The sequence below is a fragment of the Chroicocephalus ridibundus genome, chromosome 7 (assembly GCF_963924245.1).
Source record: "Chroicocephalus ridibundus chromosome 7, bChrRid1.1, whole genome shotgun sequence".
NCBI lineage: Eukaryota > Metazoa > Chordata > Aves > Charadriiformes > Laridae > Chroicocephalus > Chroicocephalus ridibundus.
The window spans coordinates 27861875-27882904 of record NC_086290.1 but is presented as its reverse complement, the minus strand read 5'-3'; the positions used below and the strand labels follow the sequence as shown (position 1 = coordinate 27882904).

The 21030-nt window shown below is 39.8% G+C and overlaps 1 protein-coding gene across 7 annotated transcripts in view; it reads right to left on the bottom strand.

Moving 5' to 3' along the window:
- The window catches only part of OSBPL6 (oxysterol binding protein like 6), a 111071-nt gene that overhangs the window by 53098 nt on the left and 36943 nt on the right, over positions 1–21030 (bottom strand). For all 7 annotated transcript variants that reach the window (XR_010071886.1, XM_063340497.1, XM_063340498.1 and 4 more), the window contains one exon: positions 7623–7860. Coding sequence is in view for 6 of the 7 variants with exons in the window: in XM_063340497.1 (XP_063196567.1) it covers positions 7623–7724 (102 nt within the window). In the remaining variant the exon portion in view is untranslated. The remainder of the gene's footprint in view (positions 1–7622; positions 7861–21030) is intronic.

Genomic DNA, 21030 nt, shown 5'->3' with positions numbered 1-21030 from the left:
GAAGATAGAAGAAGATACATACACCATTTCTAATCAAACTGACACAGTTTAAAAAAGGAAACCTTTCTTCATAGCACATATCTGCACTTCAGCATTCTCCATACAGGCTGTAAAGCACTCCTAGAAGTACGATAATTCAGATAGTAATGTTTATAAAGCTCAGAGAAAGTGTACACACGGCCCCGTGGGACAGCTTGGCACGCGCACTATCACTGTCAAGAAAAGACCAGTCTCCTGCACAGCCTTTTTTTTTCCTCACAGGTCTTTCAGACATTGTGATGGCTTGCCTTATAGACTAGCCTATATCTGTCTCTGCTTGACTGCTCCAGCCCATTTCATTTCTTCCACAGCTTTAAGGCCAAGTCTTTCTTAGAAAGAGGCAGCACCTCTCTCTGTTAACATCCAGGACTGTAGTCTGGGATACCTTGCCTCCAAACCACTACAGATATTACCACGGGCAGGGGCACTCGCGATCCAAATATCTATTGATTGGAGAGGGCCCATCCAGCACACATGCACACAGATGTACTTCTTCTGGTTGCCATGTATCTACCATGTAAATTCTAGGCAGAAATACAGGCACAAGATGAGGGACATCTGCTGTGTGCCTGCAGGCTGGCTTCTCAACATTCAGACAGCAAGCCTGATGCGTCCAGCCTGAACTGGCCTGCTGGCCATGTGTTGCTGCCAACCCGTGCTAGCAGCCCTGCCCCCAAGGATTCCCAGTGCCAGAACAGGAATAGCTCATCCTTTCAATGCACCCATCGGCATCGGTGCTCAGGGAGTCTTGCCTCACCCCTGGGGTCAATCCGCACCAGTTCCCTCCAGGTCTGACTCAGACGGGTTCCTACTCTGTCCCCGGAGAGATTCACTTTGAAAGCCTTTACCTTCTTCTGATGGGCTGATTATGCCACAGGTAGAGAGATGGTCATTCATCAAGTAGTCCACTGTCATCTAACAGGGCTGAGACTTATTATTTCATTTAAGACAAGTGCTGGGGCATTGAACTTAATGTAACATTCACATGGGTGTTCTACAGCTTCATAAGTTACATTGTTTCAGCCATTTTTTCAGATACTCAAGTAAGACCTACTACTTCCTGAACCTGAGGAACACCTTCAAACTCTATTAAAGGCATAGAAAAAAAAATAATGTTATAGAGTAGCAGCAGCTAGCCAATTTAAAGAATAACTGCATGTTTTTGTTAACAATTTTGCCACTTCATTCTTTGGCTCCCTCAGAATATTTGCTTGGTCCAGTGAGTTGTTGCTTTTGAAGTACTTATTTAACACTTCCTGCTCTAATGCTGCTTCAACTCTATTATGTGAATAGAGTTAATTAGGAAAGACAGCAAAAGAGAACTGCATCACTGTAATAACAGCACTTGGCATTTAGTAGCATCTGCAGTTTGAAACTCACAAAGAGATTAATAATTATTACTGAAATTATTCTCACAAACTAGAGAGAAGTATAAACGCTCTTAAAAGTCTACGCTTTGCTACAGAGCAGAGCTAGGAATAAGGCTCCATGTTGTCAGGTCTGTACCATGTCTACTAGACAACTGTCCATCCTCTCTTTTAAAGCCACAGAGAGACCGGAACAAGTGAAATTTGCAGGTAATGACCAAGAAGTTTTCCCCAGATGTCACATCAGCCTGACAGCAGTGAGCGAGCCGGTAGGTTGCTACTCAATTTAAGAATAAAGAATGGATATAAATGCACTCTGACTTCTCTTCCACATGGAATATATTACGTTATATTATATTGCAATCTTTTATGAGCAACACTGTCTAAGGCACACTGGACAGATAGGCAGGCATGGTAAAAATGCCAATTGATTATAATGTCATTGTTTATGAGACAGAAATCTATAATGAAACCACAAAAGCATCCTTGATATTGTGTCACTGATCGTAACTGATCACAAACAAAAAGAAAGTTGAGTTTGAGGTACCTTAATATATTAAAACCAAGAAATTAAACTACAGGGGCATGAACACTCCCTCCTGTCCCTTCACAAACTCTCACACGTCTAATTGTTCTCAGTCTCCCAGACAAAAAACACCAAAAGCACTAAATGAAATAGGACAATTAAAAGAGAGAGACTCTTCCAGAGGACTTTCATTTCCAGCAGGCAAGATGGATCTGTGGATGTGATGGACCTTATCCTGCCAACCTAGCCTCCCAAGGGAAAAGCACCACTGGCTGAAACGCCATAGCTGCTGCCACCACAGCTGCTCCCACCATGACCCTTCCCATTGCCACTGCTCTGATACTTCCCGTTGAGCTGCCAGGAAAGGTGTAGCAGCAACGGGAGCCAGGGCAATAGCAACAGCAGGTCTCTCATTTTAAGCCCTGGCATTTTGCATAAAGTAGCTTCAGTTTCGAATACTAGGCTGCTATTTTATGGGACAGATAAAAAGTGAATCTGATATTGCTTAGAATAATCACACAAAAAGATCTTCTTGAACATCAAGCAATCAGAATAAAAGATTGTTCGCAACTTTTTTTTTTCCCTTATACACATCAGCCAGCTCTCCCAGATACTCCTGGTCACAAAAAAACCCCACCTCTCCCCTTGCTTTCCTTCTGTATTCCCTGCCCTTACTTTTTCAGCCACTTGTTCTCCCTATAAACCAGTCCTTGCTTGAGCCATGTCCTACAACTTCACAAAGCATTTGGCCCACCCAGTTCCCTCTCTTCTACTAATTTCTTTCACCTGTTTATTTCTGGACCAAGAGTATCACTCTCTAAATCAAGTACCTACACTGCAGAGCTGAGCACTCCGCTCCTGGCACTTCTTACTTCTCCCTCCTGCACCGCCCGCTTGCTGTGGCATACAGATTGCCCATGTGAACTCAGCTTCACAGAACCTGGTGGTCCCTGCAGTACATCTACGAAATATTTGCAGCTCACTGGCTCCTGGGAAAAACTTGATGGCAGTTTTCTTAGCCAAGAGACTTCCCTTCATAATTCTGCTTTTACTCCTCTTACTGGTAGCTGAAAGCATGAAACTCTAGAATTGACATAGAACCCACAATAATTTCCTATCATGTATGTCTCTTCTCATTAATCATTAGCTGGTGAAAGAGACAACAGACAAGTCACCCCTCTCTTTTTCCCCTCCCAGTCTATGTCTGTCTCAACTAATCAGCACTTTATGCTAGGGACTGCCTTTTATTACATGCCTAATACAGTGCAGAGCAACGTGACGCCTAGATTTCTACTCACCCCAATATCCAAATAACAATTATTAGTCCTTTTTTTCAGGTATCATACATTTCACCCCCAGATTCACCTACTGTAGTAACTTTTTAATAGTCTTCCAGTTACTCTGTAAATTAAGGTTTGGTTAAGGTTGCTGCAGACAAATCACCTGATCCTTCCATCATCATTAAAGCCTTTATAGCTACAAAATGGTGATACTTGCCATAAGAAATACTGCTTTTTGGAGATTACTTGACAATTAAAACATAGTCGTTTTAAAAGGTAACTAGACATTTTCCAGCACAGACCTCTAAGCAAGACCAGAGCCTTGACTGGAATTGCACTCTGCTCCTAAATTTCAAGGCCAAGTAAACATCTTCAGCCCAAACTTGGTCCTTTCTGCATCCCTTGAGTACAACCCTTCTCCTATTAGTCAATAGTGCTCTTACAGAAAGAAAAAAAAATAAACACATTAAAATTTGAAAAGCAGATGATTGCTGCTCTGGAAAATCTTTCTTCCTTTTCCTTCAAAGCCCCTATCTTTCACTCTTTACATATGGCTGGAAGACAATAGTCATTTAAAATATGAAAGCTCTCCTAGTAGAAAGATGACCACACAAGGCTAAATGCAATAGGACTAAAAAGCTTCTCTGCTTTTGTGTTTGCTGTGTGGGAAAAGAATCAAGGATTTGTTGAAACAGTAATCTGTTTCAAGAGATTGTGTCAAGACAAAGAGAAACAGAGAGACAAAGAGATAACACCTGATCATCCCTCCCCTCTAAAAGACCAAAAAGAAAACTGAGACATTAGAAGAGATATCTTCACATTTAAAATAGCAGACATTGCCAGATCCACTTCACATCATGTATTAGCTACCCTTTAGATGGTGGTCAGAAAAGTCAAAATCTCTCCTTTGTTCACAGTTTCACTATTATTACTATCCTTCTGAATCACTCCCTCTGTTTAATAGCCTGGGGTCAGGCCCAAATTTACCAAACTGCACATTGTTAACCCTAAAATGTATTTACTTCTTTCTGCCTTCTCAGCACAATATCACTACCGATGCATTGCAGAGGATACATACCATACTACAGTCTGCAGTATGACTTGCATACTTAGTCAATAAATAAAATATGGAATATTTATGAAGAACATACAGCCATCCAACTGAATACACAACATATGATTTTATCATATTCAGCTGTCCTTTCTAAAAACAGTGTTAGTTTTCCTCCTTTTTGTTGTGCAACAGAATATGACTAACCTTTTCAGAGTTTCACAAGGGATGAAAAACAAGAATCTCCCTTTCCAGAATGGTCTACAAAAAACGCTGTCAGAATTGCAGTTTTTATGCTCAGCTTTGTACGGGGCCTCTAAGTTTTCTTAGGGAGATCCTCTGACAGTGGAGATGACAGGGATTCTATGCTCCACAGTAGGAAAACCTGCTGCTGCTCCATTCTAAAGCATTCTTTATCAAGGACACCACAACTGCCCTGCCACCTTGCTCAGCTCAGGGGTTAAACAAATCAGGTTGGTCCTGGGCCTTCTTCTATCAAATAGTCCAAATTAACCGTGATTTTGACGAAAATGAATGATGCTAAATTTCCTATGATAACAAAAACCTGAACCCAGTTTTTTGGTTATTGCTGGCTTCAGTCGTCTGTTCATTTATCAATTACTTAGTCGTGGAGCCTGCAAATTGGCAATGTCAAAGCTTTTGCTGACTCCTAATTCTCTTATGTGATGTATATTGCACAAATAAGAAAGCTACATTAAAATGCCAGCATTATATACAGCACAACATTTTCCACTCTCCCTGAAATGATTTATCATAGTCATGTTCACACTCATTCAGCCTCCTGTGCCATAATTTATTCGGAAACTGTTCCATAATTGCTGGCATGACTTTGACAAGAATTATATGATGAGAAGATTTCAGTCATTAACCATGTAGAAATATCAAGTGTTATCCTCACGTGACAATGAAAGCTACATTGACACTTCATCCAGTCACATCACTTTCCATAGCCGTACATATTACCCCTTCAGGAAGGGTGCCTTTTTCGTAGCTGCTATGAAGAGTCCAAGGAGAAAGCAAGACAGAATTTTCAAGCCTTTTCAAAGCAAAACCCAGCACCCCCAAATCAAAATCCCCTACCCTCTAGCTAACATTGCATTTGGGGGAAAGTCTATGAAAACCAAAACATACACAAAGCATAGAATCATAGAATGGTTTGGGTTGGAAGGGACGTTAAAGATCATCTATTTCCAACCCCCCTGCCATGGGCAAGGACAATGCCACAAAGAAAGAAATTAGAAATACAGTTGTTATAGCAGATAGTAGGATGAAGCTGGTTGATTCACTGTGTCTACATGCACCAAGGAAACATTCGTACGTTTATTTCCCTGGATATAGTACCATTGCACCTCACACAATAGCTCAGTTTCACTGCAGAAGAAATTGCCTACCCATTCATTCTCCTGGATATTTCACTGCCTTTAACACTGAAAGCACTAAGGCAAAAATTGAATGGCTGGCAGTATCCTTTCCAGTCCACATTTACATGCCCAAATATACTTGTTAAGCATCATCAGACATTATTGTATCCAAGAGAGCTCTGCATGCATCACACCATCGACCTCTTCAGCATTATTTTAAAATCATGCTTCACATTTCAGTGACCAAATATGGACTTAAAGTTAGGCATCCATTTCATTATGATGACAGGTATACCTTGCTCTACCCCGTTACTATGGTAACAGATACCATAGCCATTAAATTTATGGTAAACTGTATTCTCAAAAGGTATTTTTTTTTTCATTCTCACTTGTATGATCATACCAAACTACCTAATTACAAAAAGAACTCAGATAACACGCTCTTAGCTGAACTCAGCGGCTTCTACAAGTCTTGCATTCACCTTCATTGGGTTTAAATGCGAGAGACAAAATATACTGATGCTTTAAACAAAAGATGTCAAAATTCCTGCTCCAGATAGAGCAAATGAAAAATTAAGAGGAGATCATACGCTAACCAGGACTGAACTGAGTACAGCAATCTCAAATCCTGTAAGGATTTTCCCTGCAAGGGAAAATATTTATCACCTGTGAGAATACCATTTCTGGCTTCACAGAAAAGCCATGGAAATGATTAAAAAAATTCCAGACACATTTCCTGCCTGTTATCAAACACGCATCAGAATTCTTCTCCTGGTTTAACATTTTAAACGTACCTTATGGTGAGACTATTTGCATTCAAAGCTGTTAAGTGCTATAGTTTTCATCAAAATTCTCAGTTTTCAAAATTTTTATAACTCAGGTAAGGAAAAAAAAAATCTACTTCAGCAGCAGCTGAGAAAGTAGTGTCACAACTGGCATATAAGTAGCTGGAATAGTGTTCTTAAGTTACAGCCATGCAAGTAAATGCATACCACAGCGAACAATTATTTAAGTTCTTTTCCTGCCTCTTTTCCTTGTCAAGTTGAAAATAAGCCACTATTGCATTAATGAAAATATTTTCACAATATTTAAAATTATAAAGTTGTTACATTCTTACATTTCGTACATTTTTAAATATGATTATGTTAAACTAACTCAGAAGCTGATTTAGCATTCAAGGTTTCCATGGATCAAAGGTTTAAAGTATGCTTCTGTTCTAATCAAATTTTCAGTATCAGCCTTTGCATTTGTAAATATACGTTTAACCACCTCTCTGAATTCTAGTGGGTAGCTCTTATATTTTCTGAAGTGCTCCCACTGATGCTAGGGCCAGACTGTACACCCAGCCCTCAAAAAACCACAGGAATGCCGAAGTTGTTTTGAAGGGAAATAATACAGGCCTCATCTCAAAAGGATCCTGGAGAAAAGACATATTACATCCACACAGACAAGGGTCTCTTGAAAACGGAAGTCTAACATAACTTGACTAGTGTTATATGATGTGGGACAATCACTGTAAATTCCTAGTAAACCAAATAATATTTAAAATGTTAGGTGCTTCCATAAAGAAAGAACAATATGATATTTAAATAGAATTGCAATATCACCTTGTAAAAAGATAAGACATCTCTGTCATTAGATTTTAAAAAAAAAGAGGTATTCACAGAGGACATGAAACAATCTGAAGCAACTGTAGGTTCATGCTGCCAAAAAAAACCCACTTCTCAAAAGACTTCAGAGCATGTTTCCTACTTGTCCATGTGACTATATCCTTCCCGCTCCAGCGCTACATGCGGTGCCCCACTTTAGAAAGTGAGGAAAAAAAATAATTTTAAAAAATCAACAGTTCTTGGCTATAGTGATATCATCCAGTGCTATAAGCAAGTGAATTCAGAGCTAGCGAGAACTAACAGCCACATTACTGGAATAAATGAATCATTTCACCAGATGTTACAAATGCCAAGATCTTTTCCTTACCTGCCTCCTGTCCCTCTGAGATGATGATGAAGAGGAGGCACTTCTATGCGATGGAGTGGACGTTTTGTGAGCTGGAGATACACTCTTCTCCTCTGAACTCATTTTTGCAGCAAACTTGTAGTAATGATCTTGTGCTCTTATCACTCATGTACAAAAAGGCAAGGGATAGTCTTCTGCATCCTTCTGTTTCACAATTTATGGACAGCCAAAGAGGAATTCAATCTCAGCTGAACTGCACCTTAATAAAGATAAATGTGAGAGGAAGAGTGAATGAATACACCCACGCTCCAAAGTAGCTCTGCAGCAAAGAAATCTGTTTACATTCACTATTTAATCCAACAGATCTCCCAGTTTTTTACTTCCCTTCCTAACAACTACCCAGTACAAACATAAATACATTGTTCTACATTCCCACAGAAGATGAAAGTGGTATTACATTATTTCAAAAACCCCTAAGGAAAGGAAGGCTTAAGGAATTTACAGCAATTCTCAGGCAAACTTTACAAATCCTTGACAAAGGGTAATTATCACATCTTGTGTAATATCGTAACATTATCAAGAAACTCCTTAGGACTTCCCGTACAACACAAATACCACTGACCACCCTGTTATAATCAGTACTTCTTAAAAACCCTGCAGTTAGTTAGATTAAGGAATCTGCAAGTTGCTTTTAAAAGCAGGTCCCTCTTTCAAAGATGGTGGCCTCTCTGAAGGGGTGGACAACGCAGTTTCACAAATCAGCACCTTTCAGATGGTGCAGAGCTCACCACGCACTCACGTCTTGCTCTCAAAAGAGGACTGAAAGATAATACAAAACGTTTTGACCAGAGAACACTTTCAGCCACACGACTGTGGCCAGGGGTTATTAACCTCTTCATCTGGACAAAAACTTCAGTATATTTGTTGAATCCCAGTGTTGTCGAAGGCAGGAGCTCCCCAGGGCCTAACTGGGTTACTCTGAGGTGCCCTGTTGGGTGGAACGCGGGGCTGCAGGGGGGGCCTCTGTGAGGAGAGGCTGGGGCTGCTGGTTCCAGACGGCTCCAACTCAAATACTGTGTTCAGTTTTGGGCCCCTCATTACAAAAAAGACATTGAAATTCTGGAGTGAGTCCAGAGAAAGGCAACGAAGCTGGTGAGGGGTCTGGAGAACAAGTCCTGTGAGGAGCGGCTGAGGGAGCTGGGGGTGTTCAGCCTGGAGAAAAGGAGACTGAGGGGAGACCTTCTCACTCTCTGCAACTACCTGAAAGGAGGGTGTAGAGAGGTGGGGGTCGGTCTCTTCTCCCGAGTAACAAGTGATAGGACGAGAGGAAAAGGCCTCAGGTTGCATCAGGGGAGGTTTAGAGTGGATATGAAAAATTTCTTTACCAAAAGGGTTATCAAGCATTGGAACAGGCTGCCCAGGGAAGCGGTGGAATTGCCATTCCTGGAGGTATTTAAAAGATGGGTAGGCGTGGTGCTTAGGGACATGGTTTAACGGTGGTTTTGGCAGTGTTAGGTTGATGGTTGGACTTGATGATCTTAAAGGTCCCTTCCAACCTAGACGATTCCATGATTCTAACTTGCCACAGGGCACAGCTGAGAATGTCAGTGAAAAGGTATCTAAGAAAGGGCAAAAACCACCATTAATGCAGAAGAGGAGGAACAAAACAAGTGACAGACAGCGCTGTGAACAGCAGGGTCAGAGAAGGAGGCGGGGAAGAGGTGCCCTAGGCACCAGAGCAGAGACTCCCCTGCAGCCCGTGGAGGAGACGGATATTCCTGAATGAACTGCGGCCCATGGAGTACCCACGCTGAGCACATATTTCCCTGAAGGACTGCAGCCCGTGGGCAGGGGAAATGTGTGAGAAGGCAAGAGTGGTGAGGAAAGAGGAAGACGGAGCTGATTCTTTTTAGGATTGCCTTTAAATCTAAAAGTATCTCTTTGCATTAAACTCTGGTACAGGAGAGAGTACCTTAGCACTCCTCAGCATCTTTAGTGCAGAAGTGGAGCTTAGCTTTCTGCAGCTTTCAACACTACCAGTCAACTTTTGTTGTTTTACGTTTCACTATTCCCTAAACCCAGATGGGAAAGCGAGACATTACAGGCCCCAAAAGACAGCAAGTAGTATTTTTATATGTCTATTTGCACTAGCAAGGAAAAAATAATTGCACAGAACGGTCTTGTGCCATGCACAGAAGAGTAAACACTAACTTTCTATCTGCTGCTATGAAAAGAGTCACTGTTCTGTGGTTCCTCTAATTCGCATTCATGAGGATCAGAGAGTAGCTGTGGCCTTCAGTTCAGGAGCTGGGGCGGTAAGACAGGGAAATAGAGGAAACTGGAATGAAGAAATCTGGGTTCTTCAGATAATGGCAGAAAATAAACAGGAGAGGGTATTTAACAGGAGAGGATTACAATTGCAAAGGACTGGTGAAAACCCCAAAACGGCATACCTGCAGGTGCTATTTTTGAACTTGTAAATTCTGTGGAGACATTGGTATAGACTGATATATATTCATTATCACAATCCATTTTCTCCTACCTTCTAGCTTAAATACTGAAGTAGAGCTGCTGTATGAAAGTGCATACAGACATCATTTAAGGGGATTTAAGTGATATCACAGATTTAAGAGTAATTTTCAACAAACGTAACTCCATCTAAATTTAAAAAAAAACATCTTTTGGTCTTACATTTTTAACGTTTCCTTCTTGGACAAAAAGTACAAGTAACTTAAACAAAATGTTATCCTGGTAACGAAAAGTGAAGAGAAATACTAACCTAAAATGTACAATCATCACTTTCATATAAAACCAATTCTCAAAAAAGCATTTAAAAGAGCAAGATTTTAACTTAAGCAAATGGCTAGTCCTCAAAGAGAACACTCTTGACAGTTTTAATTTTTGAAAATTAGAGGTGTCAAAAAGCAGTGCCTATTAAATCTAGCAGGATGTTGCTGTTACACTCTGTGCAAATGTCAGCAGCAGTTAACTGTTGACCCTTTTTGTTCTTCAGGACAATGCTTAAATGCTGAATATGAACATTAACACTTGCCTGCTGGAATTCAGGCTGCCATAAGTGATATGTTCATTTGCATTCTGTAATACAACATCAACTTCTTTTCAGTTTGGCCACTTGGAAAGTTTTTAAGCAGTTGCATTTCTCCCATGGTAGATAATGGTTTGGTACCATCAGTAACTTAGTTTTTAGCGTAAGTATTAAGTAAGGACATGGAAGATTTACTATTTTCAATAAAAGCAGCATTCTCAAAAGTCTCAAGGAAATCGAGGGTAACACCACTGCCATGTCACAGTGAAAATACTGCAAAGAATTAAGGGAAAAGACCTGATACACAACATCTCTTTCACTTTAAATGTGCAAATATCAGGAGTGAATGGCAATCAATTGGCTATGAAAATACTGAAATTCTCTAACAAAGAAGAAATTTGTGACAAAAGTCACTAGACTGGGTTGGAGAACATTTTGGGTTGGAAAACATTTAAATTAAGCCCTTGTGTATTTTGTGAATTTGGACTTTATTCTCCCACTAAAAATGCTATTACAACCTCATTCAACCCATGCACTCTGCAAGGCCTGTGTTCCTGCGATTGCATGGTGGGCTGGAGGCAGAACAGTTTGCCTAAGTACGATTTAAGAGTAGAAGTCTGTAAACATGAGCACACTGTAAACAAGCTAGAGCTTGCACCCTACTGCAAAACCATCTGCAAGGAAGAACTGGGCAAAGCATTTTCAAAACTACACAAGGGTTTATCCTTGCCTCTGTCCTCCTAACTTTGTTTATACCTTAAGAACGAAGATAGTTTCTCACAGAGAACAGGAGAGTGAAGACAGATGACCAGCAGTTTTCCATTGCAGAAAAAAATCAAAATATATAGTAAAAAACTGGCTTCATTAGAGCTAAGAAGAGAAAAAGGAAAGGCATCTGAGCTTGAAATCTAGATTACATTCTTATTTCAGGCGAGTTCTGAATCCAAGGAAATATATTTTAAAGCACTCCATACCAAACCTATCTGAACCCAGCAATGCGCGCTTGCAGCCCAGAAAGCCAACCACATCCTGGGCTGCATCAAAAGAAGTGTGGCCGACAGGTTGAGGGTGGCGATTCTCCCCCTCTACTCTGCTCTGGTGAGACTCCACCTGGAGTACTGTGTCCAGCTCTGGAGCCTCAGCACGGGAAAGACATGGGCCTGTTGGAACAGGTCCAGCGGAGGGCCACGAAGATGATCAGGGTGCTGGAGCACCTCTGCTATGAGGACAGGCTGAGAGAGTTGGGGCTGTTCAGCCCGGAGAAGAGAAGGCTCCAGGAAGTCCTTAGAGCAGCCTTCCAATACCTGAAGGGGACCTACAGGAAAGCTGGGGAGGGACTCTTTATCAGGGAGTGTAGTGATAGGACGAGGGGTAATGGTTTCAAACTGAAGGAGGGGAGATTTAGATTGGATATTAGGAAGAAATTCTTTACTGTGAGGGTGGTGAGACACTGGAACAGTTTGCCCAGAGAGGCTGTGGCTGCCCCATCCCTGGAGGTGTTCAAGGCCAGGCTGGATGGGGCTTTGAGCAGCCTGGTCTAGTGGGAGGTGTCCCTGCCCAGGGCAGGGGGGTTGGGACTAGATGATCTTTAAGGTCCCTTCCAACCCAAACCATTCTATGACTCTATGAAACACTGCTATGTACTGATCACAAACACCACCACCTCGCATGCTGCTCAGGGCAGGGGGAGACTAGAGGTGTCAGGAATGAAGGCGTGAAGCTGAGCCTGAGAAAAGTGGGAGGAGAGGTGTTGTTTTAATGTCTTTTATTTCTCACTACCGAAATCTATTTTAATTAGCAATAAATTAATTTTCCCTAAACTGAGTTTTGCCTGCAACAGTAACTGATAAGCAGTCTCCCTGTCTTTATCTCGACCCATAAGCTTTCTCATCCTGTTTTCTTCCCCGAAGCCACTGAGGCAGGGGAGAGCGAGCAGCTGCGTAGGCATTGGCTGCTGGCCAGGGCTAACCCACCACAGCTACAGGGGCCAGTCTCTGTTCTGTTTACTCAGCCACTGCTATGGGTACTACCTCTTTGTATTTGATGCTTTTTCTCACTTACTTCTCTCTACCTAAACCTTTAATTTCCATCCAAGAACAGAAAAATAGATATTCAGAGCAGCACAGAGGATACTGGTGCCAATAAACAAACACTACCAAAATGTTGCAAGTTAATCACCAGTACACCATGACAGTTCAGGAACAGAGTTATAGGTCTCAATGCTGATAGATACTGTGTCTGATCTTCCATTAACCTTAGACAAAATTCTTCCCTGAGTTATGTTGTCTGCTTGAAGACATCTATCTTCTCCACCACCTTCTCTAATACTGAAATAGCGCCCTTCCACTGTGATGACAGCACAACAAGGGTCAGTACAGCACAGCTAGCTTTAGATGAGTGTGGAGAAAGGTGTTGTCCATATGAAATGGTATCAGGACAAAAATGCATTAGCTAACACTCATACATGACTGTAGGCTCAAGAAATTATGACATATTGAAGACAGAGCTCCAGCTTCCCCAGTCACAACAGGTACCTGTGCAAGAATACCATCCTGAACCAGATAACTCACACAGAGGCAGCTAAATAATTTATTACATTGTGCTTTGCAGCCACCGGCTTCCAAATACTGCACCCTAATAAACACCTTCCTGCTGGAGCTGAGCTCTGTGATGACTCATAAGTGACAGACACCTTTTCTGCTTGCTGTACTATGGAAAGCGGAATGACTTCACTTTATTAGTTATCAGCACTTTTGCCAGTATGAATCTCATCCATGTCTTATGGGTGAGCTTACATCTCTACAAGGAGTCTCCCATACAATTATAGATCCCACATAATATCCACAGAGCATCTACATAGCATCCCAGGGGCATGACTGGAAGAACATGGCTGTTCCACCAGCAAAAGCTGTCCCCATAGCCTGAACATCTTGGCAAATTCTCTATTCTTTTCAGGATAGAAGAGTTTCTGCTAGAAGAAGACTACAAGCTGTATTATGCTGGACCTGCTAGAGACAGCTACAAGACGACAGAGGTTGCAGGAAGACAGAAACAGGCTGCACAGTGCATTTGTCTCAGAATTTCAGCAAGAAAACATAATGAAGTTGCACCCGAAGAGAGGCTTTTCCTTCTACCCTAGCACACCAGGGACTGCTGATTTAGATTAACAGCATTTTCATATCCTAGAAATGCATTAGGCAAATTTTAGCCAAAAAGGCGTACCAACAGTCATATCTCAAGGTCTGTGCAGTTTTCATATAAATCAAAAATCAAATTACAAAAATTAGGACACAAAAATTATAATCCTACTTCACAAAGCTAAGTAGAACAGGCAAGTTATTTAAGAGCTAAAAGGACAAATTTTCAGTCATTTTCAGCTATGAGGTCACTGAAAATTTTTTAGCAGAGCAGCCTTCAGGCAAATGAAAATCAAAACCTTTTTAAAACATCTGATCTTCACTTAGTTGACTCATGTGGAAAAATTTATATTTAGTATTGGCACAGGAGGACAGTGATCTGGCACTTCAAGTGTTTTTAAGGTTCTCGGGAAGTGTAGGTGCTGTTGAAAGAAGCAAACACAATGCTAGCAAACGGTACACAAGAAAAGCAGTTCTGTAAATAGTTGCCAGGTTTGACATTGTGAAGTATGGGCTTTTTCTTTCGAAAGGTATTTAAAAAAAAGTAAAAAATAGAGCTACATCTGAGCCAAACTCCACAGTGGTTCTGTGGCTTTGCCCAAGCACTAAGAGCTGAACCAAACCAACAACTTGCTCAAACCACGCTGATTTATTGATAGCAGTCTCCCAATAAAGATATATAAAACTATACCATCCCACTTCACACTACAGGAAGCAAACATTTCTTCTTGCCCTATTTAACAGCAACAATAACTTCAATATAAAATTGCTATTATTTATACATAGGAATTTCTGACAGAGGAACAGCTCAGGGTTAAAAGTCAAAAAAAAGGCAAGTGGCATATTTGAGAAAACAAGCACTGTAAGCACAACAAAATTATTAATGCAAACTAGCAAGAGCTAGCACCGAGCTTTTTGTTATTGTTCTTGCACACTGAATTTGGATTTTCTTTCTCTATATTTCTAAGAGCTTATCTTCCAATTTTGGCTTAAAATTTGGGTAATACATCTTCTTTAGAGCATGTTAGAAGGAATAAATGTAGTGAAATTGATGTAAAGAGATGCCAGTCTCTGTAACTAAGACTGAAGCAAACAATTATAAATCTAATTTTTTGGCCAACAAATTCAATTTACCAAAATGAAACCAATGCTTTTGAGACATTTTTCATGGGCGTTTTCCATCAGTCACTGGCAATTTTCCTATGGACTTCAGCGGGAACACAAGCCATATACCATGGTAGAGTATTTTTAGAAAATAATAGAAAATCTCAAAACACATTCAAAAACTATGATTTTGGATTTGGGGGGGGGGGGGTAACCCCCTGGTAATTGGGCCGTTGTTCTGATACTGTTTCCTGACAAAGACTGAAACAACTGACTCATTGTACGAGGCCAATTTTATCAGACCTTCACAGCAAATACGTCTTCAACATGAAAGTATTTTCATTCATGTCAGTTGGACAACTCAAAAAGAATGGCGTTATCTGGCATAAACAAGGGTAACAGTATTGGCCATTGGTTATTAATTGCTGCTTATCCAAATATCATTGACCTGTAGGCTGCATTTTGCACCACACCAACTAAATTCCTCATGAACTGCTCAAAACCACCTGTCAGTTTAGGATCATAAATTGATTCAGTCCATCAAATGTGACTGTGCATTGGCTGGCTGCAAAGCTGCTTTGCCATGAATTCCCAAGGCAGGATATATAGTTATTGCTTCCAGCATATAAGAAGAGACAGACTTCCTAGAACGTGAAAACCAGACACTGCAGAAAGATTTTGGTCATCGCAACTATCAATCACCCAGCTGGGAGTTTTGTCTTCAACTTTTCCCATTGGCATCTCAACTATTTTGGATTTAAAACATCATTTGAAATATAGTAATCATAAAAATTATTTACTGGTTCTTCAGTACATTCTCTTCTAAAGTTATTTACTTATTTACTATTACGTAAGGTGATGTATATAGAAAGGTAAGACGCTCTGCCCAAAGCGAAGACAATCAAAGTGCCATATCAGAAACCACTGGTTTTTACACCAGATATTACGTTAACCCAGAATCTTGCCTTCTATCATCTGAAACAAAATCATTTCAGATGCATCAAAATAAACGACAAATCCAGTACCAAGATGTAGCATGATTATTTTTTATATCAGTGTTACAATAAATAGTTTGAAAGACACAGAAGCACTGAGACCTACTTACTGATTTCTCTTCACCTTCTATCCTAGATTACATTAATATGTTTGATTCAACATCTCTTAAAAGTATTTCCTGGGAATTCTGTAGACTGGACTATTCAGTAGTATAAGAACAATGAAGATGACACTGACTCTCCAAATAAAAATTCATTACTCTCAGTTTTATTGACTGAACAAACTACAGTGTATCTGGAGTTACACAGATTGTCATTATTTGAAATTTCATTTTAAAATCGAGTATTTTTATGTTACTGGCTAAAATAAAAAAATTTTTAAAAATCTTGAAAAAAATAAAATACAAGGGGGAGAGGGATGAAATGGATAAAGACTATTTTTATTGGGAAAAAAATGTTAGCAGGTTTAAAGGTCCAAGTGAGATACATAGACAAGGTGTGAAATAAAACAATACACCAGGGAGCAAACTGGGCAAAGACTCAGGAAACACAAGCTGTATAAATATAAACCACACGAAATAAATGGGTGACACAGAGGAGAGAAGCAGCCTGTGGAAATGAATATTAGCAATATCAGAGGTATGGATATTGCAGTTATCTCACTTTACAAGCCCCCACCGTATGGCAAGTCCATTGACACTGGTTAGGGAATCTCTGTCCTCCCCCAAAATCTGAAGATGTTCCACTGAGCCTGGGCAACCGCACCAACTGCAGGGAGGTTTGTGAAAAAGCTATTAGTAGAAGTGATGAAAACGTACAAATACATGACTTGTACAGAGTTATAAATAAACCTGCATGTCATGTAACAGATAAATGGAAGCTCTCAATGGGTAACTCCAAATGAAGTCTGGATTCAAATAACATTTATGACAGAAGTCTGTTATGTTGCTTCTCACTCGATTGAATCTTTTCTGTAAGAATGCCCAGAATGTTTTATAGACTGTTTAATATCTTGTGCAGTATTGGAGTAATTTGAGAAGACAATTTAGAGTGCAGAACTGAGTCTCTAGACATAAATAAACCAAAAATACGCAACTGTCACTGGCATTATTTCAAGCAAAGCGTCTTCACGCTGATCTATCAATATGGGGCTGTTTTTCATTTGGGAGGGAAGAGATTTTTCTGTGGCGCTCTGCAGCTGTGTAACACAGTCATTCTATACTCGAGCACTCTGTGGAGGCCAACCTTTGTTCTCACATTATGAGGAATATGTAACTGCCTGTTCCCCCCTTTTTCTGCTGACCTTCTGTGCAGGAAAATCGGAACTATGCTTTTCCACAGTACATGAATGCTGCAAACACAAGAATATAATGGAAATAAATCATCTCAGTGCGGTGGCAATGCTGTGGTGATTTAATAGACCACTTACGGGAAAGAAGCAATTTTTTTTTTTTTTTGGTCTTTTTTTTTTTTTTAATAAACGAGTGAACCAATCCCTTTACAGCCACTACTTGAGAATCAGCCACATCATTGTAGCAAAACACCAACTTTTTAGGAAATGGCTTTAAACAATGCATTTTAAGATTTGTTTTATTTGTAGGTCCTGTTAGAACTAATAAAGGGCCAACTCCACATTCAGGGTTGATTACGTTTGGCATGTTGACAATAGGAAAAAAAATTGAGCAATCTTTTATTTTTAATTCAAAAATCAGTAATTCCCATCAGGAAAATCAATTTCCTGCATTTTTCTAGCAGCTTTAATAGCAAAATTGCTTCAGTAATAACTTTCAAGGCTAAGATTCAGAGCAGTCATCAAAAATCACGTCTTAGACCTCTGACCAGTGAATTTTAAATCCCAGATAGATACCAAAATAACACTGTTGATTTAAGGGCATCACTGATGATTTTCAGGTCCAATATTTATGAGTAGGAATAAATGAGGCCCTATAGGAAAAATGGCAATTCTAACTAGCACTAAATGGTTTTCAAGGTAGAAGATATTAGAATTCATATGACTGTGTTACCATTGCCCCTTTCAAGTATTTTAAAAGCTGCATATTCAAGGTTTGGATAACAAACGTACATGTCTAACTGCAGGCATTCATAAAAGCATTGGCATATACAAATTCTCAATCTGATACTATATACAGCAATACCTATAGTGCCTAATTACTGCCATAAATTACTCTTTATCCCTTATTCAGGAGGATCTAGAACCTTGAAATGAAGAAATTTTTCTACCTGAAAAGAGGCTGCAGTGAGGTGGGGGTCGGTCTCTTTTCCCAAGTAACAGGCGATAGGACAAGAGGAAACAGCCTCAAGTTGCACCAGGAGAGGTTTAGGATGGATATTAGGAAAAAATTCTTCACTGAAAGGGTTCTCAAGCATTGGAACAGGCTGCCCAGGGAAGTGGTAGAGTCACCATCCATGGAGGTATTTAAAAGACATGTAGATGTGGCGCTTAGGGACAAGGTTTAGCGGTGGACTTGGCAGTGTTAGGTTTACTCAATGATCTTAAAGGTTTTCTCCAACCTAAATGATTTTGTGATCATGGAAATTGCAAATTGTACTGACCAAGTGCAGCAGTGATGATGACCTGCCTGAGATCACGGTGTCGACCAGCAGCCTCTGCCGCGGGGTGGCTGGGGCAGGTGCTCAACCTCCCTCCTACAGCCATCTCCACTGCTGGGCTTCACCAAAACGCTAAGATCTCACGTTCACTTTCAAGGCTTACTGCCTGCTTAGAAGTGGGCGCTCATCTCCTCCATCTCGTTGATTACTTTGTTTGCTAATTTAGCTAAATATATAACTAGATGTACAGTGTAGCAATGCAACCACTAAACTCAATTGATAAAAAAAACCAAAGCCTTGCTATTTTTTCTTATTTCATACGATAATAGACAAAAGCATTTTTGCACACACCGTTTCCTATAAACTCTTTCAAGATTAGATAATTAATTGGCTAAGACACAATGTTTATATCAATAAGACCAAAGTCTAAACCTGTGTCACTATTCTCAATTAGGCATCACTATTCTTAATTAGGCTACCACTTCTCCTTAACTGATAGTAAAAACCACAGCAAAAGTAATGGAAAAAAAGTATAAATATTTCATAGCAGTCATGTTTTACAGCCCTACATTTGACAACCTCCCACAGCAAGCATTTGTTGGAAGAATTATCAAAGAAATTTAAATTAATTAACATGGCGTTTCCCAAAACGACAAAGTTTATTAAATGCAGGGGTTTTTAAAGTCCTTAGCCTTTGCTTTGGTCATTTATTTTCGGTTGTTTGGTTGGATTTGGGGGGGTTTTTTTGGGGGGTGGCGGTGGAATCTTGTGTGGTTTTTGCTTTTAAGAAGGTCTACTTTTGTACATAGTTGCTACATCTTAAAGAGCATACTCCACAGGAGACTGCGGAACAGCAGACATCACTGAGCCACTCTTATGTTCATGTCATTCTTAACAAAACACAGTGCTCTCCAACACTTTACACATAGTATCATTTCTTTAACACCAACATATCTTTTTTTTTTCCCTGAGTGGCTAGTCCAAGTATGCCTCAATAGTATAAAAAGTAAAAATAATATTAAAAAAAAATCCCTTGCGTGGGCATATGTGTCTATAAAATACACACTTATGACACACATCATCAAATAGATGGATGAGGTCAAAAAACAGATAACCAGATTCAGACAAGAGGAGGTCAGTACAACATCTGCCTTTCCTATTTTCTGCTTGCCTAAACAATTAAGCAGTTTTCTGCCCTTCCAGAAGCCCTGAAGCATTCATGGTAATTAGTGGAGTTCCAGTACGTCCAAACCTCCAGTTTACATGATAATTTCAAAATAAGCCCTCAACTCATTTGCATTCTCTAAGGATTGCCTCAATAGCTGAAGTGACCCTAGGATTTTCATTAGGATGTCTTTGTTGCTCCGCGTTCCTCAGGCTATCGCAGTAATAGAATACTATTGATTTGCATGGCATGGAGATTTCTTGCCATGCAGATACAGAGGCAGCGTATCGACCTGTGTTGTAGGCATTTGTAACAGATTGCTGTGAGTAGAGGGTTAAGCACGTATACATATTTAAAAATACATGAATACAAATATGCTATATATACCAGTTAAGCATTAAACAGGAAAAAGTAACTGGTGGACATTATCATCCTTTCTAGACTAACATTATTCTAGAGCACCTTTATAAATAAAACAATAAACAAAAGATAAAAACAACACGTAGTATTCCATCCCTCCACCCCATTTTTAAACTAAAGCCATTACCGAGGGCGTTCTGTTTCCATCAAAATTTTTTCAAAGAATCAATTTTTTCAGTTCTTGAAGAAAAGCGATTGAAAGAAATTGAAGAAAAGAGATTGAAAGTTTTAATCAAAACTCAGGAAATGCTTTAAAACATTTTAAAAAGGTTTATGTGTCCTGAGCTTTCTCATGGAAAAACCCCTCACAATTTTCAACAAGCTCTTTAAAAAAAAAAAAGAAGCTTCTTTTTTCCTTATTTTAGTAATGAATTTTTTCTTTACCACTGGGCAACTTGGACAAAGAAAAATAGATTAGAAGCCTAAAGACTCTTAAATTGCTTTTTAATTACAATCTCAACTGGGCAGTGATCTAAAGCAAAGAAGCTAATTTCCCTTATAAAAGGGCTACAAAATGTTTTCAGAAAAACGGTATTAATCTTCCAAAGTGCAGGAGCCTAAAAGGTGCTTATGACCCTTGAAATCCATGTCTGGCTGCATTTTACTGCCCTTCTTTTATTAACCTATCTCTTGTTTGTCTGTATGTTTTACTTCCACTGGCTCACAAACATTGTATTTTTGCTATATGTTCCAAACCTCCCAAGTAAAACTTTGATTCAGAGCAAATTAAGAACTGCCTATGTTATCAATCTTGAATTTTGAACAGCATATCATCAAATGCTTGTAGGGAGGATGCCACAAAAATTCATCGCTGTGTCAATATAAATGCAACGTATTCATGGGAGCAAATACAAGACTGCAGTTGATGGAGTTTGCTCAGGTCACGGAGAAGAGAGGGGAGACACAAAACTGGCACATTAGCCAGAGCTTCCACCAAACCTATTATTTTGGGGTGCTAAATGGAAGGTCACATCCAAGAACAAAAAAGAGG